The following is a 27,541-nucleotide window of genomic DNA, read 5'->3' as shown; positions in this document are numbered from 1 at the left end:
AGATTGGTATTTCCAGTCTCTCCCCTTCAACCCAAACTACATCAAATTATTTCCACTTGCTTATGGGACATTTCCATCTGAATAGCCTACGTTTTTTTTCTTAGTAAACTTAAAATTTTTTGAGCATCTCCTATGTGCCAGGTATTATTATAGTGAAGGGGGATATAAAGATAAAATATTGTTGTGACCGTGAAGAGTTTTCACTTTAATAGGTAACATGTCAGGCACTTCAAATTCAGAGTACATAAAAATCAGGATCTGTAAACTCGGATTCCTACAGGGGCTAGGCAGGTAATACTATATAAATGAAGTACGCTAATTATGTGTAACAATAGGGGTAAAGTAGGAAATGATGCGATCTTTGGGGAACTAATTTTGTGTGAAATCTGTGATTTTTAAAAATATTAGCAACTAATTCAGATGATTTTAAAACATTGGAACCGTACAGGCCAAATAAACATGTCTAAGTTTGGAATCAACCTTTAGGGGTCCTTTAATTTGCAACTTTCGGTAAAACATGAATTCATGATCTTTCTCCAAACCTGATCTTTCTCCTCAGTCTTTATTTTGCTTTCCGTTTATTTACATTTCTTTTATTCTAGTTTCAGCTTTTTTGCATGATATAAAAATGTAGCATGGCGTGTTAATTCTTCCACAGTAGTTTTCTTTGGGCCAGAATTATTTACATAGTTTTATTTTTGGGTAGACATTTGTTCTTTTTTTCCCCTCTTTTTTAAGGTAATCTTTTTATATAATAGTGAAAAATGTAAATATATATTTGTAGCATTTTATTATGTTAACAATCTATAGTTCACCACTTTTTTTTTTCAGTTGCACATAGGAAATGTTTATGAGGCTGGAAAATTGAATCTCTTAACAGTTATTCAGTTATTAAATGAAGTCTTGAAAGTAATGAAATATGAACATTGTCAGGCTAACCAAGCAAGACTGACAATAGACCTTCACTTCCTTGAAAAAGAGACCAAAGTTCAGAGAGAAAGATTGTCAGATCTGAAGCATATGAGGTACACTAGAAAGCTCTTCTGTTATTTCATTGGGGTAGGAGTAGGGTGGTTTTGATAATTTCTCAGCACAACTCTTGTTTAGTTAACAACTCAGTAGCTTTGGCAAACAAGTGTGAAAATTTTACTTGCACTCAAAAACCTTATGTCACCAACTTCTAGAGAGACACATGAAGTAGCAAGGAAAATTAATGTAGTTTTCTTTTGTCTGGAGTGTATTATTTGCCCTGAGTGATAATTCTTTATCAGATAATTCTGACTTTTCTCTAGCTTTTCTTTTGTGGGGTCTACTAATAAAACTAGGTTTCAGAAAAATTATTTGTATTGAGCAGGGTGACCGGGAGGTATGAGTTCTCTTTAGAAATGGATAGAGAGTAGGAGTAGAATTTCAACTTGAGTTCAGAACCAGGAAAAAATTGTATGGGGTTGGCCAAAAAGTTCGTTTGGGTAACATCTTAGGGAAAAACCCGAACGAACTTTTTGGCCATCCCAATATTTTTAAAGGTAAATGGAGTATAGATGTATGATTGCTATTTGGTGTTAAAAGGAAAGAAGGTATTTTAGATTCTGAACTCTCAATGGGAGAGTTTATGCAATTTAGGTGTGCTGTATTGGTTGAACTTTCAGTTATACTTTCTGCCCTTTCTCTACGAACTATAGTATTCTGACTTCAACACTTTTTCTCAGTGCTTCTTTTTATATATTCATGTTTTGAATGAAGTTCTTTTTTATGCCGTTACAGGTATAAAATAAAAGAAGATCTCACAACTATAAGACATTCTATTGTTGAAAAACAAGAAGAATGGCATAAAAATTGGGAAGAATTTCTCGGCCTGTCTCCTTTCAGTCTAATTAAAGGTTGGACTCCAGTAAGTAATATTGACTTGACTTTTGGAGAGTAGTTTAATCTCTTGCAAACTCTTGATTTATCATGTTACAAATGACCTGGAAATGCTATATGTGCGTATGCTTGTCATCTTTGCATCTGAGCCTAAAGTTCAAATATTTTGGTTTCTGTGATTTTTCTAAATACATATTAGAATGTTCATTAAGCTGCTGTTGTGATATAGTTAATATTTTTAGATTCAGTGGATTGTATTAAAAAGAAAATGAGATCGGGGAGAAGCTGGAGCTGAGGCTCAAGTCGCCCGTGGGGGCCGAGCCCGCTGTCTACCCGTGGCCGCTGCCGGTCTACGACAAACCCCACAATGCTGCTCATGAAATCATCGAGACCATCCGGCTCAAAGATTTGGGAAGAGATAGTTTAACAGAAAAGGAATGCGTGAAGGAGAAATGGAATCTCTTGCCTGAATTTCTGCAGACAGAAATAAAGAATCAGTTATGTGACTTGGAAACCAAATTACATAAAGAAGAATTATCAGAGGAGGGCTACCTGGCTAAAGTCAAATCCCTTTAAAATAAAGATTTGTCCTTGGAGAACGGAGCTCATGCTTTCAGTCGAGAAGTGAATGGATGTCTAGGAAACGGGAGCCAGACGAGTGGTGAGGGCCGCAGAGTGGAAATAGCAGAGAAAAACAAGTCCCCCAGACCTGTTTCCAAACTTTGCATGCCCAGGAGAAGCAAGTCCGATGGAGAAACAAACTCTGAAGTCTCATGTAGCCCCAGGATTACAAGGCAAACTACCAGGCAGACCACCATCACATCTCATTTCACAAGGGGCCCTGCCAAACGGAAGCCTGAGGAAGACCCTAAAAAAAGCAAAATCAGATGATTCTGTCGGTGAAGAAGAAAAAGACCAGGAGGAAAAGAGACGTAGAGTTACATCCAGAGAACAAGTTGCTGGACCACTCCCTGCAGAAGAACCGGGAAGAGTAAGACCAGGAACACACATGGAAGAAGAAGAAAGAGTTGATAAAGTAAAGCCTGGTCACCTCCAGGAAGAAAAGAGACTCAGAAGTCAAACCGAAGGACTAACACCTAAACAGAAATCTAAGGAGGAGCCAGACAGAGATGCGAGGCCTGGAGGAGCTCAGGCTGAAATGAGTGAAGAAGAAGACAAAGATGAAAAGAGGCACAGAAGTGAACCCAAAGATCTACCTAGCAAACAGAGACCAGAAGAAAAAACCTGAAAGAGTAAAACCACAAGTTTCTGATGAGAAAGATGAGGATGAAAAGGTAACAAATGCACATGGTAAACACAACAGCTCGACATGGTAAAGTTGCCCGTCAGAACGAAGGGACCTGGACCATCCTCTGGGGGTCTGTGCATGCCCGGAGATGCAGAACATGAAGAACACTCAGTCCCCTGTGCAATCTAACAGCTCTAGTCCACATGTCTCACCCCAAACCCAGGAAACTAAACCTACTAGAGCAGGAAGCAAAAATATGGTAGGACTCCTCGGAATGGCTGAGCCTTTGACCAAAGACCAAGCCCCACAATCCCTATGAACACATTGAGAATTTAGTTTGTTGCAAAGCACTGCTCTGAGCTTCACAACTATGGCGGGAGGTGGTGGTGGGGGGAGTCTCCATGGGACACACCCTGGCTAGAAGTCTGAGTGGCGTTTAATAAGTGACTTAAACAAGGACAACGTGCAATCCCCTTTTAATACTTCTGATCTCGGTGAAGAGCAAGTCTCACTATGTTGCCAGTGCATCTCAAACCTTTCCCTGCAGTTGGTTCATCTTTCAACAAAGACAACAGGGTTTAGGTCCCGAGTTTTTGGCCGGTAACAGTAAGGATTACAATTTAAAAAAAAAAAAAAGAAATTGAGACATTCCTCTTTATTTTAGGTACTATTACATTTGAGGCATAGTTGGAGGGCAAAGTAGCCCTCTTGTTCCTAATATCTTACTCCTTAGTTTAAAAATAGTTACAGGATAATTTGTATGTTTGCTAATTCTTTCTTCGTGGGAAAAAAATATCATCCATTCATAGATTTACTTAGTATTGTTACTGTGGTACTGAGTAAAGTGTGTATATTTCAAAATAACAAATTCTGTGTTTTAAGGCTGTGGATCTTTTACCACCTATGTCTCCCCTTTCGTTTGATCCTGCCTCAGAAGAAGCATATGCGAAGAGTATTCTTTTGCAGTACCCTGCTTCACTTCCAGGTTGGTTATTTATTTTTTTCTCTTTTAAACTTCCCTCTCATTAATATTTCTCACTATGATAATAGTTCTTCTATAAACTTTCATGTTTTTTTCCCCAGTTATTTACTGTGGTGAAATGCACATAGCATTTCAGTCATATGAGCCTCAGTTAACATGAGGCTTTTTGTGTCTCCTTTCTTTCAGTTGCACAGTTTTTTACTTTGCACAATGTTTTCAAGGTTTATCCAAGTTGTAGCATGTATCGATACTTCATTACTTTATTCGAATACATTCTGTTGTATGATTGAATCGAATTTTGTTATCTATTCGTCCTTTGATGGACATTTGGGTTACTTCCACCATTTGGCTATTATGAGTAATGCTGCTATAAATATTCGTTTACAAGTTTTGTGTAGAAGCCCACAATTTTTTAACATGAAAGAATAGTACAGTAATTACCTGAATACTTAACTGTTGCTTGTTTCAACAGTTGAGATTTTTGCTTTAAATGTGTATGTTTGTTTGCTAAACCATGTAAGTCTGAGACCTTAACACTTCACTCTGTTTCAGCATGCATTCCCATGAAAATAAGGACTTTTTCCTCTTTAATTACCATACTAATATTACACCTAAAATTAATAATTATCTCATTCAGTTTCCTCAAATATCATACCATTATCACACCTAAAAAATTAATTTCTCTACAATATATAATACCCATTTCATACTCAGTTTCACCAATTGCCTGGTACTTGTGTACAAGAAATTTTTATTGGGTTCAGTAAATGTAAGGTAGATAGGTGGAGGGATAAATGAATAAAAAATGTATGAATTATGTAGCCAGTCTGGAGCAGGTAATAAGTATAGGTCACAGTTGAGTTTAGGCAGGCCATCGGTTGTGGCAGCAGTTAGCACAGGACTTAGGAAGAAAAAGGATGAACACAGCTAGGATAGGTGATTGGTTTGGGAGTCAGGTGTATGTGGGGAGGACACTAGTTGGGAAAGATCATAGACCAGAGAGCAAGGGTCAAGGATAGGCGCCAGCATAAGAGTAGACACAAAAGACTGCATAGTTTGATGAATGAAAAAGATCTTCAGATACAGAGCTTCAGATACAGAGCATTGCTTATGATGATAGAATTACTTTGATAGTTCTTGGCATATTTGGTTGCCATTGTGTTCTCACTTCAGCTTGGAAAGGGCCTTTGTACTCTTGGCATACTTAGTTTAGGCCCTGTGAAACCATGAAATTGTCCTCACATCCATTTGGAGATTTCTATGTCGCCTTCAGAGTGAGGGAATATTTGTCTGTTTATGAAGTTTAGTTAGAAGTCCACATTTTAAAAGTGTTTGATAGGATCTTTGGGGGTAACCCTTTCCTTCAGACATTGCAGAGTTTGTTCTCTTGGGATTCCTTTTTTTTTTCCCTCTAGAGCCTTGGTCTGGGCTGGGGAACCTCAACATTATTTTATACTTTTTGTAGTAAACCACTTTACTTTGCTTAAAGTAAAACAGCTTTTTCCCTCCTATACCTTACATATTACATCTTTCTTGAAGTGATTTTTCTTTTCAGTAGATTTTAAAAATTATATTTCAGCATATTAAGTACAGGAATATTATAAGTACCTGTTTACTGAACACTCTTGTCAAATCTTTGCAATATTTGCTTTAGATTTTTTTTTAAAGTACTAGTGTAGTTAACCCTTGAGTATCCACCCTTCCTTGAGTATTCTTTTTTTTTTAATTGCAGTATAGTTGATTTACAATATTATTTTAGTTTCAGGTGTGTAGAGCATAGTGATTTTGGGGGTTTTTTTTTTAGATTATATTCCATTATAGGCTATTACATGATATTGGCTATAATTCCCTATGCTATACAGTAAATCCTATTGCTTATCTATTTTATGTATTAAAGTAGTTTGTATTTGTTAATCTCATACTCCTTTGTCCCTTCCCCCGCTTCCTTCTCCCCTTTGGTAACTGTAAGTTTGCTTTCTGTGTCTGTGAGTCTGTTTCTGTTTCGTATATAAATTCATTTGTATTATTTTTTAGATTTCACATATAAGTGATATCATATAGTACTTGTCTTTCTCTGTCTGACTTATTTCACTAAGCATAATATTCTCTGGGTCCATCCATGTTGTTGCAAATGGCAATATTTCACTCTTGTATGGCTGAGAAATATCCATTGTGTGTGTATGTGTGTATATATATGCCACATCTTCTTAAGCCAATAATCTGCTGATGGCACTTGCGTTGCTTCCATGTCTTGACTATTATAAATAGTGCTGCTATGAACATTGGAGTGCATGTGTTTTTTCAAATTAGAGTTTTCGTTTTTTCCGCCCATATACCCAGGAGTGGAATTGCTGGATCATATGGTAGTTCTATTTTTAGATATTTAAGGAACCTCCATACTGTTCTCCATAGTGGCTGCACCAATTTATATTCCCCCCAACAGTGCAGGAGGGTTCCCTTTTCTCCACATCCTCTCCAGCATTTATTATTTGTAGACTTTTTAATGAGAGCCATTCTAACAAGTGTGAGGTTGACACCTCATTGTGGTTTTGATTTGCATTTCTCTAATAATTAGTGATGTTGAGCATCTTTTCATATGCCTGTTGGCTATCTGTATGTCTTCTTTGGAGAAATGTCTATTTAGATCTTCTGCCCTTTTTTTAAAAAAATATTTATTTGGTTGCACCGGGTCTTAGTCGTGGCAGGCAGGCTCCTTAGTTGCAGCTCACTGGCTCCTTAGTTGTGGCACGTGTGCTCCTTAGATGTGGCTGGTGGGCTCCTTAGTTGCGGCTGGTGGGCTCCTTAGTTACGGCTTGCGGGCTCCTTAGTTGTGGCATGTGAACTTTTAGTTGCGGCATGCTTTGATTGGGTTTGTTTTTGTGATATTGATATGTATGAGCTGTTTGTATATTTTGGATATTAACCCCTTGTCCTTGACCATTCATTCTGCATTTGCAGAGGTAACCACTATCCTAAATCTTAAGTTTATTCTGATGTATGTTTATAAAAATAATTTTACTTTGGATCTAACCATACATATACCGTTCTGCTGTTCTTAAGTTTATAAATAAAATTTCTCTTATCCCCCAACATGTTCTTTGTAAATGTTTATTTTTGAACCAAGATCCAAGGAGGGTTCACTCATTGTATATGGTTGTTTTGTCCTCTTACTGACTTTTATTCTAGGATAATGCCCTACCCCTTAAAAAAAAAATGACATTGATAGATATTCTTTTTAACAATCATTGTGTGTGATTTACCAGTACGTATACTGATTTTTTTTTGTCAATATTACTTTTGTTCTATTCCTTCCTTTTGAGAGGTATATCTCGAAGTATATCTTTCACTTCTTTTAGTGACAGACCCTGAATAGTAAGATCTCTTAGTCTTTCTGAAAATGTCTTTATTTTTACTTACTCATGAATGATAGTTTGGATTCAAGATCAACACTTATTTTTCCTTGGGACTTTAATAATAGGATCTCATTGCTTTCTGCCTTCTTTTGTTTTTGAAACATTTGCTGTCGGTCTAATTGTCATTCATTTGTAGGTAATTTTTGATCTCTGGTTGCTTTTAAGACTTATTTATTTTTGTATTATGCAGGTTCATTGAGCTGTATCTAAATGTAGATTTATTTTTATTTAGCCTGTTTGGAACTTGTGTGTGCTCATTCAGTGTGAAGGCTCGTATCTTTCTTCAATTCTGGAAACTTATTCACTAATATCTCTTGTAATATTACCCCCCTCTCTCATTCTTTTGGTCCTTTTCTTTTATACCTCATATTATTGGGACTTCTAATTCTGTCCCCCATATCTCATAAATTCTCATTCATATTTACAACCTCTTTGTAACTCTGGACCTGCATTCTGGGTATTTTCTTTGTATCTCTCTATGGTTCACTAATTATCTCTTTATTTATGTTTAATCTCCTTTTTCACCTGTCCATTTAGTATTTAGTTTTCATGAATGTATTCTTTATTTGCTTCTTTTTTCAAAACTGCCCATTCTTTTTCATGGTGTCATCTTCTTTCATTATGGCCCCTGTTGTTTCTTTTTTGTTGATCATTTTAAATGTACTGATTTTTATCTTTATCAGTTTTCCCAGTATCTCTTCATTTCAGGTACTTCTCCTGTAGACTCTGCCTGCTGATGTTCTATTGAAATATTAATATTAAAATATTTGAATGAAATGTCAACTTCAGTGGGTCCCTCACCTCTGGAGGAGTCATGTGGGCCCAGGATTGCAGAAGGGTCTCTACAGAGTGGCCAAGAGTCCCAGGGATTTCTCTTGAACTAGACCAGTTAATGTCTTTGGTTTGGGATTCCTAAAACAAGTAGCCAGTATAATTATGGATTTCACACCTCCTTTTGAATAGGCTAGGTTTTAGATGTCTTTCCTTCCTTCCTTCTATACTTTTTTTTCACCAAGGAGTCCAGGTAGACAGCAGGCTTTGCCTGTCCAGTTGGCAGAATTTTTGTAATCCCTTTTCAGAGGCAGAGCAGTCTTTGCAGTGTCTTGTCTTATGGCGGTCTCTCAGATCCCAGCCTGAGAGGCCTGAGGTGATGTTTCTTGTTACCATGTAGGCATTTAAATCTCCTGTGTTCAGCCCCTGGAGCCTGCCTCACTGAGCCCTTGTTTCTCAGTTTAAGTTTACCCTGCTTGTTGTGCTTTCCATCTTTGGTTCTGTCATGTGATGATTTTTATTCTTCTGGACTTTCCTTTTTTCTTACATTTTATTTAGTAGTTGTAGTGTCTTTACGGTAGGAGTCAGAGTCTGCTTTATTTTCGTTTGCTTTGTAGTGGTGAGTTCAGTTTGTTTTAACCTCCTAAATGCACTATTATGACTGTGCCCTCCTTTGCTATCTTTGCATCTTAAGTTTAGTTTTCATCATTTCTTGCATGTGATTGTGTTCTAAGTAGCTACTCTGCCTCCAGTAGTCTATCTGTTCTATATTCCAAATGGCTGTCAGTGATCTTCCTGTAATGTAAATATGATCCTTTTCATGTCTTGGTGTAATACCCACCAGTGGCTTTCCATCACCCATCACCTTTGGAAAAGAGAAGAAGGCTCTAGATGCTTTTTCATTTAGCAGCTTTTACCTTACAGACTTTCTTTCATACCAGAACAAATGTGCATGAACTCTGCCTACCACCACCAGATGGTGTTTAAAGTTGTGCATCATCATTTTTATTTTTAAAAAATCTTTAAATTTAAAATATTTAAAAATTAAAGTATAGTTGATTTACAATGTTTCAGGTGTACAGCAAAGTGATTCAGTGATCTGAAAAGGAACATATATATATATATACACACACACACACACATATATATTCTTTTTCAATTCTTTAACATTATAGGTTATAACAAGTTGTTGACTATATCATCATCATTTTAGTTAATGGTTGTCTACTAAGTTTGTGGTATAGTTGTATTTGTGCTTATTTTTGGAATGTTTTATAAATAACAGTAACTCCATCATAATTAGTAGGTTCAAAAGCATAGGGTATTGAGAATGTTATGAGGTGGCATTATGATGAATTACAAGGAAAACTTTACATAGTATACACATTGGCTTCTTATACAGTAACACTTTGGACACATGTATAAATAGTCTTTCAGAAGCTAACATGTTGAAAGAAGAGGAGCTCCTGGAATATCAAATCCTTTGAAATACAGCCATGGCTTTTGTCATCCATTTCATTGCCTATCATGCTTCCACTAGATATACCTTATGCTGTGGCACACGAAACATGCAACTTATTCTCTTAGTACTTTCATGGCTTCTTCATGTTCCCCATTCTGGGCCAGGTGCCTTTCTGCCTCCTTGCATTCTGTGCATACTTGTATCATAATACTGTAGCAGTATACCATAATTCTGTATGTACTTGTCAATAGTCTTTCCTGTACTGACTCCTTGAAGACAGGTCTCCATTTTTAATTTCTTTTTCCCATTGTTAGTGCAGTAATGACACATAGTTATTAAATGATATGTTGAAGAATAAATACATAGGTCGACTGATGTCATAGGTGCTGGGCTAAAATATGCTAAGTACTATAACTTTTTGGCTGGTTTATGTGGTAATTGCATTATCTGTGTACTTAAACATGAAGCATGGCTGTATAATACTTGAGAATTATGGATTGTCCCTTTTTGGGAAACTTTGTGTGAGCTATTTCTAGAAAAGCCTATTGTACATATTCTCCATCACTGTCATGCATACTACTTTATACTTAATAATTGAATAATTGTCTTTCCCTATTAGCATTTATTTTTGTTTTCTTCTGTTTAGAAGTTGTTGTAGAACTTCAAGAGATCTCTGAATATTAGAATGTACAAACATAATTAAAGAGTAATTAATTTTTCTATTCCTTTAGATACATGTAAGCAACATATCCAGGAAAATGATTGCAGAAGGGCAAGTGATATACTGGAAACTAAATGTGATCTAGCCAACAGGTAAAAGAAATTTGATTTTCATATTGATTTTTTTCTCTTAATTAATTTTAGTCCCATCTTCAGCCAGCTTTCAAGCTTCTGCACTGTGAGATAGCTCATAACTTTCTTCTCTTAACCAGACAGTGTTTTCCTACTGTGGATCCACGTTTTCAGGAAAGATTCAACATTTCTGATGCAAGGGCATTTTTTTCCTTTTATTCTTATCTAAATGTTGGGACTCATGGGGATTACCTAATTTTTGAAGAAAAAGACATATGAAAATTATCTAATGCAAGTTTGGGAATTTTTGCCTTTTTGTGTCTGTGAACGTCTTTGAAATCACTTGTGGCTGTTGACTAAATCCAAGAGTTTAGGGACTTCTGAGATCATCTAGTTGGTAGTTTTCAGTCTGTGTTCTGCAGCGCCCTCTGGTGCTGTGGATGAATCAAATTTAACCTGTGACTGTTCCAGCCTTTCCCACTTCAACCTGAGCAGCCTACTCTTTTATCTGTACTATATATTGGGGCTTTATATGCCATTTGATAAAAAGAGTTCTGTACTTAAAAAAAAAATTTGGGGGAAGACTTCTGATTCAATCTAATCCCAAAATTTAGCATATGAAAAAACTGAACCTAGTTAGTTTGTTGTAACTAGGAGTATTCTTACTTTATTGTCTTTTTTCCTCTATCATCCTATTTATCCCTTAAATAAACTGATGCCAGATTATAAAAGCAGAAATCTCTAAACTAAATGTGAATGTGTTTGTCCCTTATTGAAACTAAACATTAGGTAGCAGTCAAACACAGATATGCTAAATAGATTCCTTTATTATTTTGCTTTTTCTGATTAACCTTTGATTTAAATAGTTGATTTTCAGTTCAGCTTCCCCATGTTAATGAAGCACAGATATGGAAACAAAATACTTAGGATAATTCTAAAAGAAAATTCTAAATTTTAAGTGACTTGAGGCCCCCTTCATTCTGTATACTCTTAATAAGTTAATAAGTTGAAATACCATAACTAGAGTAAAACTTACATGTGAAATTATGCTATTGGCAGTTTCCTCTGCAAATTTTCTGGTTCACAGGAGGTCAGGACTACTTGTGGGAGAATTTTATTTTTGTTCTTAGATCTGGGTGTGATGTTGATTTTCTGAGTACCTAAAGAAATAGAATGAAATCTGCAGTGAAGACCTTGTAAAGTGAAGAAATTGTAAAGTTATTGGGCTTGCTAATTTTACCCCCTTATCACAATTGTTCTTAAAGCATGCCTCTTAGAGGGAAATAGTTGGTGCTTCCCGATCTCAGTTATGTTTTTGGTCTGTCTGTCCTTGAGAGAGCAGATTAAATATTTTGATTTAAGGTCTCTTGCTGGACTAAAGATTGATGGAGTTAGTAGATTAATTCAGAAATCTGATTTTATTTATGAACTCCATTCAACCTCAAGATTCTTTCTTGAAGTAGAATTTTGTACTAAGATGTACTGTCAGAATTCTACAGGAGCCAGATGCTCAGCCCCTAAGAATTTAATTCAAATAGAATTCTCTTAATATAGGAAAAAGTTGTATTAAATAATTTTGACTTCCACATTTATCCTTTTCTAAGCTCTTGGATCTTTTAACTGTCTTTTCACGCTTTATTTTACTTATAGGTTGGGATATTGAAAGGAGGTAGAGGAAGGCTTTTGGTGATGAGGGATAAACGCTTAATGGGAAATGAAAGATTATTACTGCCTAATAGGAGAACAGAAGAGAGGTAAAGAGTTGAGTTACTGGGATATGGAAGTAAACATGTTGCTCAGAATTCTTTACTGTAAAAGGTATTTTGTAATAAAATGTTCCATGTGTAATGTGGATAGACTGCACTTAAATACCCTTTTTTTGGCATGTAGTTCAGCTATTATACTAAGTATTTTATTTGTAGTGGCATCATCTTACGTCAATATCCGTGTAGTTAATTGGGAAATTCATATGTGGATATGGTTAATATAATTATGCGGTTAAAAAACATGAGATGAATGTAGTTTTTAGAGTAAGTGTGTTGTTTGCCCTTTCCCATGTGGTTTTCATTTGCAAGTACTAAAATATTAAGTAGTCTTCTCCATAAATCTCCTGGCTTGGTTTTGATCAGAGTGAGCTCATGGAGGCTGCACCATACTTACAATCAGAATTCAGTGATTGATGATGCCTTTGCTGTACACTCTGGGTACTACCTTTCTTTGCAGTGGTTTCTGGAAAGGAGGGTTCCATGATATTTCTAGTGGTGGTGATACAGTTCTTCTAGACCTTTAACCTCTACAGTTTCTCCTTTACTGCATTTCAGAGATAGGGCAGTATGATCTTGCATGCATTCCAAACAAACATCCTTAGTCTTAGAAATTGAATTCTAATCTCATTTTATTATTTCCTTTCTCTTTTTATTATTTCTCTGTTAATTGTAGACATACTATAACAACAACAAGAAGTGAAAATAAAAAATAATTAGCTAAAATTTCCAATTTCCAATAAATCACTTGTCAGATTCTTTCCCAAGTTCTTTTTTAGACTTTATTTCCAATTCCAAAGTCTTGTATTCTAAAATACAAAATTTTCTCAACATTAACATAGCATAAATGCAGTTTTTTTAGTGTATGTGTATGTTTACTTAACATTACATTACCGCTTAAAATAGCTTTTTAACATTTCATTTATTTTTAGACTTTAGGTTTTCCTCAAAATTTTTACTGCTATAAAAAGCATGTCTTTTTTCTTTTGGTAGTGCTTTTAGGGTTAATTTCCACAGTGGGATCAATACCCTTTTTATCTGGATTTCATGGGCCTCAGTTTTGGCCTGGCAAGTGGGTAGAGAGTAAGGACTGAGCCAGGGCTGCTTTGAAGTTGACTTGAATTGAGATATTAACAAGGCTAATAGCATGTTGCCAATTCAGAAATGAGAGAGAGGAGGTATAGAATGTGGTTCCATTTTTCTCTATTATGAGACTCTGCGAGAATGATTCAGATAGAAAAACTTGGTGGCATCTATAGAACCTCATCTTCAAGTGACATTTATTCATTGATCCATCGTGTGGCACTACCAAGCGCCAGGCACTGTGTTAGGACTTGGGAATAGCCTTTGGTAAGACATAGTCCTCATCCTCAAGGAGCTCACCAGTATTTTGGTGGCATCTTAGTGGCGTTGGTCCGTAGCTTGCTGGCCCTGCTTCAGAGGGCTTTCTGATCATTTTAATGTCAATTTTGGGGAAGAATGTGGATAAAATCACACTAGATAGTAATCGCTAATCTTTTGCCTTAGATATCTAGATTATATCCTGTCGAGGCGAAGTTGAAACGAGCAATTTCAGTGATTTTGAATTATGTTTGGAAGGTAGATTTCAAGAAGGGCACATTTGAAAAAGTTTGAAAGGCATATTTGCTATTATATAAAATATTTGCAAAGTTGTTAATTTTGTACTTTTCTGTCTATGAACAGAAAGAAAAACACCGGCATGCTTGATGTTGAAGTTGGTTTCTGTGGTAATCCTGCCTTCATTTTACCTAGAATAGAAAAGCTTTTGGTCAGTGAGCAGACCCAATCCATGATTGAATTTGAAGGCACTTTCAAGATGAAGATAAATAAAGTTACCATTACTTTGAAGGCTTAAAAAATTTAATAACTTATTTTGTAATTATAGTGAAAAGATGCATAAGGTTTTCATGTTTACCAAAAGGGACAAGAGAATCTAAGAGATTAAGGAACACTATGTGTGGAATGTGTGGAATGCCGCAAATTCGAATTGAATAACCTTATGACTTTACTGTAAGTGTAATGTATTTGCTATAGAAAATTCAGCATAAGAGAAATTGATTTTGGACCTGAAATATCAAAAGAATCTTACAGTCTCTGTTACAGTGCTTCTGTGGTCTGAAGCCTGAGGACATTGTAATAATGTGATTCTAGTTAATTGAATTTTTTTTCTTTAATTTATTTTTATTTATTTATTTTTGGCTGCATTGGGTCTTCGTTGCTGTGCATGGGCTTTCTCTAGTTGTGGCGAGCGGGGGCTACTCTTCATTGCGGTGCGCGGGCTTATTGCGGCAGCTTCTCTTGCTGCGGAGCATGGGCTCTAGGCGCAGGGGCTTCAGTAGTTGTGGCACTCGGGCTCAATAGTTGTGGCTCACAGGCTCTAGAGTGCAGGCTCAATAGTTGTGGCTCACGGGCTTGGTTGCTCTGCAGCATGTGGGATCTTCCCAGACCAGGGATCGAACCCATGTCCCCTGCATTGGCAGGCGGATTCTTAACCACTGCGCCACCAGGGAAGTCCCTAATTGAATTTGTTTTTACCTTGTACTCAAGTTTTTGAGTGTTCATCAAGTCATCCAACCCTTGTAAAAAATGCTGTTGACTTAAAATACATAGTGGGTAAGGATAATGTTCATAATTTGGGAGGCTGATACACAAATTGGGCTGAAGTACTGCTCTAATTGTCACTGTACTTCCCTAGAATAATAAACTGCCTTTTGATGACCGGGACGAATTGAGTGAAATCGTAACGGACAGATACGGGGCAGACAGTTTCCTTAGAATATTCAGATACATCAAGTGAATGGAATTCTTTCTTACTCATAACTTGGATTTATTAATTTTTTTTCCTTTTAGCCCTGCTTCTTTTCTGTTGCAGCCCATTTCACCATCAGATAGAAACAGTGTTACACTACTTGAAAAGGTACATTTTATAACAATTTAAAATTAATTCTGACCATACTCACATATGATAAAATATTCTTTACTTTTGTTGATATCCCAATTAAATTTATATTTTCACATTTCCTAGTATGTGCACATTACATACCATTCCTGTTTACACATTAGTTATTACTTCTAAATGGGAATACTGGAATTTTTAAACTGCCAGTGAACATTTAATTTTACAATAATGTTAACCTTTTACAGATTAACATTAATGAAGATCAGGTACAATTATTAAGGTTTTAACATTACATGTCTGTCTTCTTCAGGACACGAAGTTGACAACTCCTAGAGAGAAAAATGAAACAGTTTCTAAGAAAACACCAGAATTTGAAGCGGAAGACTCTTCATCATCAAATATTGCAAAGAGTAGTGCATTTGGAGGGTCTCTGCCAGCTAAAAAAAGTGATCCATTCCAAAAAGAGCAAGATCATCTGGTAGAAGAGGTTAGAAAAAGATTGTAATAAGTATACTGAAATGTCATTTTCTCAATGGTGTTGGGGTTATAAGTAAAGTACAGTTAATTATTGATTAGGTGTAATTTGGGAAAGGAGGTCGCAGATAATAAAAATCATGGTTAAAGCAGAATTGGTCCTCCCCAAAAGTAGAAATAGATATAAAATAAACTTATTTAGTTAAGATTATATCCATGGTTTAGAACCCATGTCCCATTCTATATCTATCCAAAAGTATAAAAATAATACATGTATAATATTTTTGGAATTAACCATTACATAAATTGTTGGATAAATACACCCAATGATTATACTTGTTAAAATACTCTGTGAATGTTATCTGTTGCTTAGCTGAGCTTCCTCTTTTTTTGAATTTTAGAACAAAGACTATACAATATATTATCACCGAGTGAAGGTTTTGTCCTTCTGCTTTTTAAATATTTCAAAAGTGAATAAATACATGATTGTTTATGATCTTGGTTTTCTTAACCAGCTCTGTTCCTTAATACTTTTCTACTTTTCACGGGCAAGTGACCACGTAATACGACTATTGCTGAGTATTACAGAACTCGGTTTATACAAATGAAATGGTCAGGCCATTCTTTAATGTTATTTTTATTACATATTTCCCATTGTTTGAATTTGGATAAACAGCCAGAAAATAAATCAGCTGTTTTACATTCCTGAGAGACTGAAAGAAAAGTTTGGTTTAGTGCATATTGATTCAGGTATTGGAGTTCCCTCCTTTATCTTGATCCTGAAAAAAGTTAATAAACATTGTCCAAATAAGAGAGCTGGCTGTCAGTCATTTTTCTTGTTTGCAACTTGAGGAAGTTGGACCAGTTTCATGGTCTCTAAATATTTTTAAATCTCTAAAGTTCTGTTGTTTCTCTGTATTAGCTGATTGACTCTATACTAAAGAAAAGATGATTAGTCATTCTATTTTTCTTTCCTGATATGGGAGGAAAGGCACATTTTCTGGTTAAAAGAATTTACAGTAGCAGTGGAATGAGATAGGATGGAAGAGGAGAGCCCTAAAATCTCATAAAACTCTGAAAGTAAAGTGAAATTAATTCTCTTTAATAGTGTTTATGACAAGGAATATTTAGTGTTAGAATTCTAAGGAGCCCTCTATTTTCATGGAGGAGGGTGAATTGGAGTCAGTTTGATTAGGGTTGTAGGCAGTTTCTTTTTTAGGGATTTCAGGGTGCAGAGATTTTAATTTGCTTGTCTTTTGCTTTCTGGTTTTATTAAAATGTTGTTAATACAGAGTGCTATTTTCATATTGTACACTTTCTTTTCTCTATTTTAGAAATGTATCCCTATGTTTTCACTAATTTATGTCTGATGATGAGGTTTCTGGCCAAGAAGTTTGTTGTCAGAATGTACTGTGTTTATTAGTAGAGGTATTACCATGCGGTGGATTATGGTTAAGAAGAACCTGCATGCTTTAGAACCAGTCATTTTAGCAGATATGGAATTGTGAAGCTCAAAAGTGTGGCAGATAGTAGTTCAGATCACTGCAGTCAGAACTATATCTAAATCTTTCCAAGTATAAAGATTTCTTATCTTTTCTCTCCTGTGTAACAGGATATCCATTTAAGATAAGGGAGGAAACGGGTTTGGGGTTTGATTTCACCTTAATAGGATTGTGCCTGAAGAGTCTATATGGAGTGTCTGGGAACTACATTGTTGAGTTTATTTTGTGCTTGTTGTTCTTATCAGGGCCTTTGTTGCATTCTACCAGTGGGCTTGGTAATTTTTGCTTTACTTTTTCTTTTCTGTTTTAGGTTGCAAGGGCAGTTTTATCTGATTCACCACAGCCTTCTAAAGGAAAAGAAGTAATATTAGAGGAACTAATTGACTCTCTAGTTTCCAACCCGTTCTTAACAAGGAATCAAATTCCCCGAACTCCAGAAAACTTGAGTAAGTTAGTAATGTTTTTTGTCACTATTTTCTTTCTTAGACATTACTACTATTAGAACCATGGTCTGACAAATCTTTTGGAAACTCACTTTAAAACTTTTTTCTGTATCTTTCAATTTAGTGGCATTGGCTCTGTTTTCATGTGGGGGACTTACTTTTATTGAAATATCAACTGTGGGGACTGTCACTTATATGGCAGTCCTTCAGCAGTATTATTTTGCCCTAGAACTGTACAATTTTGTTTTTGTTGTTTTACTTGGCTTTTTCCTGGAAAATATTTTAGTTGATCACTTCAGAAATACCCTCTGCCTCCACATCTGATCTGTGATCAACATTTATAGAGTTTGGAGGCTGTACTCTTCCAGTCAGCAACCAGCAGCATCAGCCAGAAACTCTGCACAGAGATCTTACTTACCTCTCCCAAGCTAATCAGACTCCCCCGTACTTTCTTCTTACAACCTATATTGTGTGGGCAAAGTTCTGATATTCTTGTCCTCATGTAGGCACATCATCCTGGGTGAGTGATTAAATATAATTTCCATTATGCTACTAGAAATGACATGTCCAAAGTTAAATGGATTCAGTTCAGGTTGAACCTAGCCACTGTATAGATTGGTGGTTGGCAAACTACATCTTGCAAACCAAATCTGGCCCACCCTATGTGTTTTTGTACATAAAGTTGTATTGAACACAACCTTGTTCATTTGTCAGCATATCGTTTATGGCTGCTTACACATTACAGTGACAGAGCTGAGTATTTTCCACAGATAAGATGGCCTGCAAAACCTGAAGTATTACTATCTGGCCTTTTATAGAAAAAGTGTGTGTGTGTGTGTGTGTGTGTGTGTGTGTGTATGCTGTATATATATAAGTATATAAATAAATAAATAAATAAATAAATATGCATGCCAAACCCTGGCCTAGATGGGCAAGAAAATATCTTTTTTTCCATTTATTTATTTGTTTATTTATTTATAAAGAACATCTTTATTGGAGTATAATTGCTTTACAATGGTGTGTTAGTTTCTGCTTTATAACAAAGTGAATCAGCTATACATATACATATATCCCCATATCTCCTCCGTCTTGCATCTCCCTCCCATCCTCCCTATCCCACCCCTCTAGGTGGTCACAAAGCACCGAGCTGATCTCCCTGTGCTATGTGGCTGCTTCCCACTAGCTAGCTATTTTACATTTGGTAGTATATATAAGTCCATGCCACTCTCTCACTTCGTCCCAGCTTACTCTTCCCCCTCCCCTTGTCCTCAAGTCCATTCTCTACGTCTGTGTCTTTATTCCTGTTCTGCCCCTAGGTTCTTCAGAACCATTTATTTATTTACTTTTTAGATTCCATATATATGTGTTAGCATACGGTATTTGATTTTCTCTTTCTGACTTACTTCACTCTGTATGACAGACTCTAGGTCCATCCATCTCACTACAAATAACTCAATTTCGTTTCTTTTTATGGCTGAGTAATATTCCATTGTATATATGTGCCACATCTTCTTTATGCATTCATCTGTCGATGGACACTTAGGTTGCTTCCATGTCCTGGCTATTGTAAATAGAGCTGCAGTGAACGTTGTGGTACATGACTCTTTTTGAATTATGGTTAAGAAAATATCTCTTTAATACATGTGATTTGTATGTGCTGTGTGAAAGTATATGCACATTTCAGGAACACCTTTCGTTTTTTGCGTATGGTCAGTTGGAGATGGAATTCTTTGATGTTGTTGGGCTTTGGTATATTGTGGAGCCTTGTCATCCAACTGGCATATCTGTGAACATGTACTGAGTCAGCAGTTTTATCTTAAGCACTAGAAATGAAATGTTTAGTTGCATGTTCTGTTTGGGAATTTATTAATAACTTGTGTTATTTCCCCCTTCATTTAATTAGTAAGTGAAATTAGGAGCTCATGGAGAAAAGCTGTTAAAATAGAAGATAACAGAAGTACAGAACCAATTCAAATGGATACTGAACATAGAGAAGTATTGCCAGAATCCTTACCTGTGGTGCATAATCAAAAAGAGCTTAACGTGGACAGTTTTTTCTCAGCAACCACTGTGTCCGATTCTAGCCATTCTCATTTGCCTGAAGAGAAAGTTGTTTCAGATTGCCTCAAGTGTGTGCTTCAGAAACCTGTGGTAACCAGTTGCATAGGTGAACCAACAACACAAAATCTGTCAGATTTGTTAAATAAGGACATAATTTGTAAGCAAGATTTGGAATGTACAGCTTTACAGAACAAGTTTTTAGAAACTAGCCAAATAGAGACATTCTCCCCTGCTGTAGGCAATAGGAGAGATGTGATAGGTCGCAGTGAAGAAGAGTATATTAAAATATCAGACCACTCGAAAGCTTCTTACAAAGATCTTTCCATGCATAAAAGTATGTTATGGAACTCTTTTCAGATATCAAGTGGAATTAGTTCCAGTTTTAAAGATAGTGATTTTGGCATATTACATGAAACTCTTCCAGAAGAAGTTGGTCACTTAAGTCTTAATAGCTCCAGTAGTACAGAGGCCAATTTTAAACTGGAACCAAATAGTCCTATGCACAGTGGCATTTTCCCAGAAGGTGCTGTGGGAGGAAGACAGAATACTCCAGAATCAGACTTTAATTTACAGGCTACTTGCAGTGGATATGAGGCTCTGAAGAAATCTCTGTCCAAGCAAAGGGAAGAAATTTGCCTCTCTAATCCTGAAATACTTGAAAGACACAAACCAGAATTGAGCCTTACTTCCCAATACATGCAAACTGATGATATGCTTAACTTTTTGGGCACTCATGATTTGCACATTGACTATACAAAACCATCTTCACGTATGTCCCTTGGTGAAAGAAAACGGTCTCTTTCACCACTAATTAAGTTTTCTCCAGTGGAACAAAGATTGAGGACCACAGTACCATGTAGTCTTGGAGAACTTCTACCTAATTTAACAGGTAAGATTTAACTAGATAATGTGCACATTAACCTGCTGAAGTTTTCTCTCACCTTCTCCTAAAAATAGCATGCAGTGAATGTTACACGATCTTTATTGTTAATGTGACAAAATATGCTCCTATTCCTTCACCTAGGATGAGAAGAGTGAACCCATCATTTTTATGGGTACTTTCAGAATGTCTAGTGATTTTTATATAGCTTACAATTGGTATGGGACAGGGGTGGAAAACAAAACCAAAAGCCTGAAACCTGTTCCTTTTGTAATACAAACTACTGAAAGTAAACCTTGTCAAAATCTTTTTGGCTAATGGAAGGTGGTTCTTAAAAAAGTTGAGAAACGCTATGTTAAATATCATTATAATACAGTGGGACTTCCCTGGTGGCGCAGTGGTTGAGAATCTGCCTGCCAATGCAGGGGACACAGGTTCGTTCCCTGGTCCAGGAATATCCCACATGCCGCGGAGTAACTAGGCCCACACACCACAACTACTGAGCCTGCGCTCTAGAGCCCGCGAGCCACAGCTACTGAGCCCGTGTGCCACAACAACTGAAGCCCATGCACCTAGAGCCCGTGCTCTGCAACAAGAGAAGCCACGGCAGTGAGAAGCCCACACACCGCAATGAAGAGTAGCCTCCGCTCGCTGCAACTAGAGAAAGCCTGTGCGCAGCAACGAAGACCCAACACAGCCAATAAATAAATAAATAAATAAATTTGAATTTAAAAAAAATAAATAAAATAATATAGTATCTGTGATTTCGTTTGAAATAATTTGATGGGGGTGCAGTGACAAAACAAGGTAGGTCATTGTATTACTTTCCTAGGGCTGCCGTGACAATGTACCACAAACTGGGTGGCTTAAGACAACAGAAATTTTTGTCTCTGGAGAAAACAAGTTCTGGAGGCTAGGATTCAGAATCAAGGTGTTGGCATGGCCGTGTTCCCTCTGAAGCCACTAGAGCAGCGGTCCCCAATCTTTTTGGCACCGGGGACCAGTTTCTTGGAAGGCAATTTTTCCATGGTGGGGGGGTGGGGAGGTTCAGGTGGTAATGCGAGCGATGGGGAGCGGCGGATGAAGCTTCGCTCGCTCGCCTGCCACTCACCTGCTGTGCGGCCTGGTTCCTAACAGGCTGTGGACTGGTAGTGGTCCACGGCCCGGGGGTTGGGGACCCCTGCACTAGAGGATGATCCTTCTTGACTCTTCTAGCTTCTGATAACCTCCAGGTGTTCTTTGGCTTGTGGCAGCATAACACATTTCTGCCTCCATCTTCACATGGTATTCTCCCCTTGTGTTCTGTGTACCTTCTTATAAGGACATCAGTCCTATAGATTAAGGGCCCATCCTACTCCCATCTTACTTTTTTTTTTTTAATTCATTTCTGTATTTTTGGCTGAGTTGGGTCTTTGTTGCTGCGCGCGGGCTTTCTCTAGTTGCAGCGAGTGGGGGCTACTGTTCGTTGCGGTGCACAGCCTTCTCATTGCGGTGGCTTCTCTTGTTGCGGAGCACGGGCTCTACGTGTGCAGGCTTCAGTAGCTGTGGCTCGCGGGCTCTGGAGCGCAGGCTCAGTAGTTGTGGCACACGGGCTTAGTTGCTCTGCGGCATGTGGGATGTTCCCAGACCAGGGCACGAACCTGTGTCCCCTGCATTGGCAGGCAGATTCTTAACCACTGTGCCACCAGGGAAGTCCCAGAATAATGGTAATTTTATTGCAGTTACATATTTGCATGTGAACTTTTTACTGAAATTTGCTACTACTTGGAATTTGTCCTATATTTTCTTCATAATGTTTGCTTATCCTTTTTTCTCTTTTTGAAGTCAATTTTGCAGAAGAAGAAATCTGGAATAAGAGCCTTGATGCAAAAGAATCTCCATCCGACTTGAAAGATGAAGCAGTAGCCCAGTCAACTTAACTATGATGAACTTAAGTTGAAGCAATGTCACAGGATAAAAACATTTGTAATTTAAATACACATTGGAAGTGTAACTTTTTCAGGGTTTAAAAACGTCCTAAATAATGCTTTTTAGCCTTCTCTACTGATTTTAAGTAAGGAGAGTATGTTTGGATTTTCTCTCTCTGTATGGATATGGGGTTGAAATGTGAAGTATTTGGAAAGCAAACAAGTTATGAGAAGCCATTTTGGTTTCTTGCGTAATCTTGTAAGCATGAAGTAAATGGCAAAGTATTAGGTTAACTAATTCATTATGTTCTAATTTCAGTTAATTAACATAAGGATGAGTAGTTTTTGATGTGTTTTATTAAGTGGTTAACTTAATAGCCATTGGATATACTGATCTTTCTTTTTAGGGAAATAAACAACTTTTATTGTTTCTTTTTACAACATTCTGGTACTAAACAAAAAAAGGAAAGTAATGCTTTGGGGTGTATAATCAAAATGACAAAGTTTAAGTTTGGGAAAGCTCTAAAGAGGCTTAATGATTATTCAGGTAGGTTGATCCTGAAAAATGATGTTTGATGGAATAAAGTGCATGTGATGATAGTGAAGACTGGAGCAGAATGAATTTAGAAAAAAGGAAAAAGGCGGAAGATGACTAGATACTTTTGAGGGACACTATAAATCCATTCAGTGGGTTGTATAGCAGTTTTATGTTTAGTCTAATTTAGACTTCGAGAATTTAACTCTAGTTTTTTATTTTAACAAAAAATGTAAATTAAAAAATTAGTCTGTGTTTGGTTTTTTTTGGAGGGGCACTGTTTTTGGGGAAGGGAGCTAATTTTTTTAAAATTTTTTTATTTTTAAAAATTTTTTATTGGAGTATAATTGCTTTACAATGTTGTGTTAGTTTCTGCTGCAGAGTGAAGTGAATCAGCTATATTCATACACACATCCCCTCCCTCTTGGACCTCCCTGCCCCCCACCCGCCATCCCACCCAACTAGGCCATCACAGAGCACCAAGCTGAGCTCCCTGTGCTATACAGCAGGTTAAGGGAGCTAATTTTGTTACTTTCCTCCTCAAAAACCATCAGTTCCCCACTGCCTACAGAATAGCTTCAAATTAACTTGAGAAAATTGAATTTGGGGTTAAATAACTTGTTCAGTGTTACACAGCTAAGTCAGTAGTGAAGCTAGGATTTGACCCTATTTTCCTTCCTTAATATACCAGCAAGACCTCCTAGAAGTAACTAAAAGGCCAGGATGTAGGATATGGCTGCAGGAGTGGGCCTTCTGTACTCTAAATGGGAGTCAGATGTGAGGCCTCCTGTACAGTGTCCTGCCTCATGTAGTCAGACCCCCTGGCCAAGAAAAGGGCTTGTCTTTAGCATCCAAGTGAATACATGCCATTGCTCTCTGCGAACCAGGAGGTTAAGCACACACTGGAAGGGTGGTAGCACCTACAGCAGCCCTGTGTCTAGCCTCAACTCTTAACCATCACAGCCTTGTCCAGTTTGCCAAGAAACTGGCAAGAAGAGGAGAAAAGTTGAAGGGAAGAGTTCTGGAAGTGGATGGGCTTAATACTTCGTCTTTCTTCACTCATTTTGGTTTACTTTCTCTGTGTTGCTTGTTTGATCCAAGTTTGAAGGCCAGTCTTTTTTTGTGAGAAAAGACAGAAGAAAAGCACAAATAACTACCTTCTTTGCAGTGGAAAAGAAAGGGGAAGAGAAAAGCTTCTCCTAAGGTGCCATATTCTTTTATTAACAGAACAAATAGGAACTGTGTAAGTCTACTGGGAAACTGTCCTCTAGTCTTAAGAAACCTAGTATCGGTAAATCCAAAATTAACATGCTAAGGAGAAGGTAGAGCTATCATATTAGCATCTACAAAGTGCCAGAGCTATTCCTGGATACTTAATAATACATATATCATTTAATTCTTATACCTCTGTAAGATAGTTATATTGTACCTATTTTACAGGTTATGATACCAAAGCTAGGGAGCTTAAATGACTTGTCTAAGATGGACTTGAGGAATTACCTGGGATACATCTTAAAAAATATATTCTGTAGGTCCAAAGTGAGGATTAGAAATCTGCATTTTAAATAGCTTCCCTGGTAATTCTTAGGCTCAATAAAAAGCTTGAGAGCCACTGCTAGGGGATACAGATTCACATTTAGCTCTGGGGTATCTTAAAGAAGTTAGGTACACTATTACATTCTGCTTTAGAGATCTTAGCTCTCTGATAAGGAAGCTGAAGTTCACCAATAAGTGTGGGCCCTGAATTACTGGGAATCACAAGACCAAAATATCTTTGGATATTAATGGATTTACAAAAACCACATCGTTGTTAAGTGAGTCACACCTGTGATAGGCTGACAGTTTTTGGCATTCTTCCCTGTCCTTTGTATGCCAGTAGTATAAACAAAAGTATATTAGATCTGTCACTTTCTCCTAAACCATTTTGATTATGACTCCTCTTCCTTATCCAATATTGCCTGCATACCTGCCTTTTGACCTTAAGGGACTGCTTTGACCATATCACTTCTTGGTTTAAAATTCCATTAATGGTTCATTGTTAATTCCAGAAGTGAGTTCAAATTTAAAGGCATATAAGGTCTTCTCCATAGATTCCTCTTTTCCCCCTTCCACTATGATCTCCCCCTTTTTTTTTTTTTTTTTTTACTGAAATGCTTTGGTGGGCATGTGTCTTTAAAAATCTTAATGCACAGTTCTGAAGCTGGAATATCCTACCTTCACCTCCCAGCCTTTCACAGTTATAGTTTGTCCCTGAGGGTTCAGAACAAATCTCACTTTCACCTTGAAGTTTTAGTCTCTTACCCATGGGACTGTCCCTTCTCTGAAATCTCCTATGGCGTATGTTAACTTTTATTCACTTAGTATTTTTCATTTATTGCTTTTATTGTATTTTTTCATGGTTGTATGTGATTTCTCCAGTTGTATTGATTAAATACATAGACATATACTTACGTAGATGTGTGTGTGGGGTGTGTCCATACATACATATACTCCAAGGGCCATAGATCATCCTTAGCAGATATTGAAGTATTGGAATTGTTTTCTTTGCCTTCTGTGTGATGGAATTAAAGTAATGGTAAAGAGGGAGGGCTACTTTATTGCTGTAAGAGTACTTTTTCTCATTACATTCACAGCAGAATATACCTTGTTTTATTCACTATTCATAAGATGAAGGTGTGTAAACTGACTTCTCTATCAGTTTGAAACTTCAGATAATGCCCCTATGTCCTAATTGTTTTAAATGTTTAAAGAGGACAAGCATATAATGTTGCTTAACATGAAAAATGTTACCAAGTGGAATAAAGACTATTTGTTAAAGAAAATCAATTTGGGGGAATTTAATTGAAAACAAAAATACAATTATTTTGAAACCATTCTTAACCATGTGTTTCTTAAACATGATCTGTGGAGTCAATTTTATTTAAATTCTTGAGACCTGTATAAAAGGAAACCCTGTTTTTCCCCTATTCTGAGTATACTAAAATTAAAGAAGATATGTTTAAGGACATTTTCCTTAATGTAAAGAAAGTATTTGCTAAAGTAAAATTCTCTTTCACGTTAAGTTGCAGATACATAGTTGATATACCTTTTGCCTTATGCACTGTGAATGTTAAATCCACATCCTGAATTTAAAATATTTGTGAGTCCTCCATGGGACTATCTGTAAATGTTTTACATACTAGTCTTGAATAAACGTTCATACCACCTAGCTCTAGATTTATTGAATGTATTTTAAAATGATTTTTTTTTTTTATAAATTAATTTTATTTATTTATTTTTGGCTGCGCTGTGTGTTTGATACTGCTCACGGGCTTTCTCTAGTTGCGTCGAGCGGGGGCTACTCTTCGTAGTGGTGTGCGGGCTTCTCATTGCGGTGGTTTCTCTTGTTGCGGAGCACGGGCTCTAGGCGCGCAGGCTTCAGTAGTTGTGACACGGGGGATCTAGAGCATAGGCTCAGCAGTTGTGGCGCACGGGCTTAGTTGCTCCGCGGCACGTGGGATCTTCCCAGACCAGGGCTCGACCCCGTGTCCCCTGCACTGGCAGGCGGATTCTTAACCACTGCGCCACCAGGGAAGCCCTAAAATGATTTTTTAAAGTACATATATACCCTCAGAGTTCATTTGGAGTCTATACTAGCTTATTGCCAAAGGCCCTAATTAGACTAGCTTAATAACATATCTGAACAGCTTCTTGCTCTTTATGGGTAGGGATCTTGTCATTCACAGGTGCTGCTATAAAGGATTTAATAAATGTTAAATAACTTTATAAAGGTTTGGAAATTCCCTATCACTTATATTTAATGTCTGTAAATAGAATGCCTCATTTGTAAAATGAGAGGTGAGAAGAGTTGATCAGAGGTGTTTCGGCCCTAAGATACTTAGATTTCATTTAAAACAATCTATGAGGCGGCTGAAACGGGGCACTTTAGGTCTGTTTTTTGATCTCACTATACCACACTGCCAATTCAAAATAGGAACCTTAGAATTCTTTCCCAAAAGTATGTAATCTAAGAATCTGATTCAAAATTATCCGATTTCCAGACAAATACAGATGGGAAAGTGATCTTGCCCAAAGCGAAACACTATTCTTTGAGAGAAGTCACTTAACTTCCTGGCTTCAGTTTACTCAATCTATAAAATAGGGGAACTTATATGAAGGAATAATGTACAGCTAAAAAGCTAGGATTTTTATGATGAACTTTTCTGTCAATGGAGTTGGTAGTGGCATGTAACGGTTAGGAGAGGGGGAGGATCTGCAATTATACTGCCTAGGTTCAGCTGTATAACCTTATAAGGTCATACCAGTTTTCTCATCTATTAACAGATAAAAGTAATCTACCTCACAGGTTGTGAGGATTGAGTAAGAAAATGCACATCAAGTATTTAAGAATACCTGGGATTTAGTAAGGGCTTAAATATTTAGCTAGGCTTCACATCCAGTGATTTGGGAGTGGGGAGGAAGAATGGCTCAGTGGGTGGTATTGACAGCTGACACATTACTGAGTATGTGCCAGGTACCATTCTA

At 36.9% G+C, this 27,541-nt stretch overlaps 1 protein-coding gene, 1 non-coding gene and 1 pseudogene across 2 annotated transcripts in view; all 3 read left to right on the top strand.

Annotated features, from left to right (window-relative positions):
• Positions 1 to 22,893, top strand: part of HAUS6 (HAUS augmin like complex subunit 6) — a 43,612-nt gene extending 20,719 nt beyond the window's left edge. Inside the window, exons 9-17 of the mRNA XM_061199085.1 lie at positions 832 to 1,025; positions 1,765 to 1,891; positions 3,995 to 4,097; positions 10,472 to 10,553; positions 15,167 to 15,233; positions 15,526 to 15,702; positions 17,502 to 17,637; positions 19,538 to 20,584; positions 22,400 to 22,893. Of these exons, the coding sequence (XP_061055068.1) occupies positions 832 to 1,025; positions 1,765 to 1,891; positions 3,995 to 4,097; positions 10,472 to 10,553; positions 15,167 to 15,233; positions 15,526 to 15,702; positions 17,502 to 17,637; positions 19,538 to 20,584; positions 22,400 to 22,494 (2,028 nt within the window). The 3' untranslated portion in view covers positions 22,495 to 22,893. The remainder of the gene's footprint in view (positions 1 to 831; positions 1,026 to 1,764; positions 1,892 to 3,994; positions 4,098 to 10,471; positions 10,554 to 15,166; positions 15,234 to 15,525; positions 15,703 to 17,501; positions 17,638 to 19,537; positions 20,585 to 22,399) is intronic.
• On the top strand, positions 1,974 to 3,200 carry LOC133098105 (DNA (cytosine-5)-methyltransferase 1-like; annotated as a pseudogene).
• Positions 14,951 to 15,084, top strand: LOC133098450 (small Cajal body-specific RNA 8). Its single transcript, XR_009702155.1, has one exon. It is a non-coding gene; the product is annotated as a small Cajal body-specific RNA 8 (non-coding RNA).
• Positions 22,894 to 27,541: the final 4,648 nt, after the last annotated feature.

The sequence above is a fragment of the Eubalaena glacialis genome, chromosome 9 (assembly GCF_028564815.1).
Source record: "Eubalaena glacialis isolate mEubGla1 chromosome 9, mEubGla1.1.hap2.+ XY, whole genome shotgun sequence".
Lineage (NCBI taxonomy): Eukaryota > Metazoa > Chordata > Mammalia > Artiodactyla > Balaenidae > Eubalaena > Eubalaena glacialis.
Note: the sequence above shows the minus strand (reverse complement) of the source record. Positions and strands in the feature narration are given on the sequence as shown.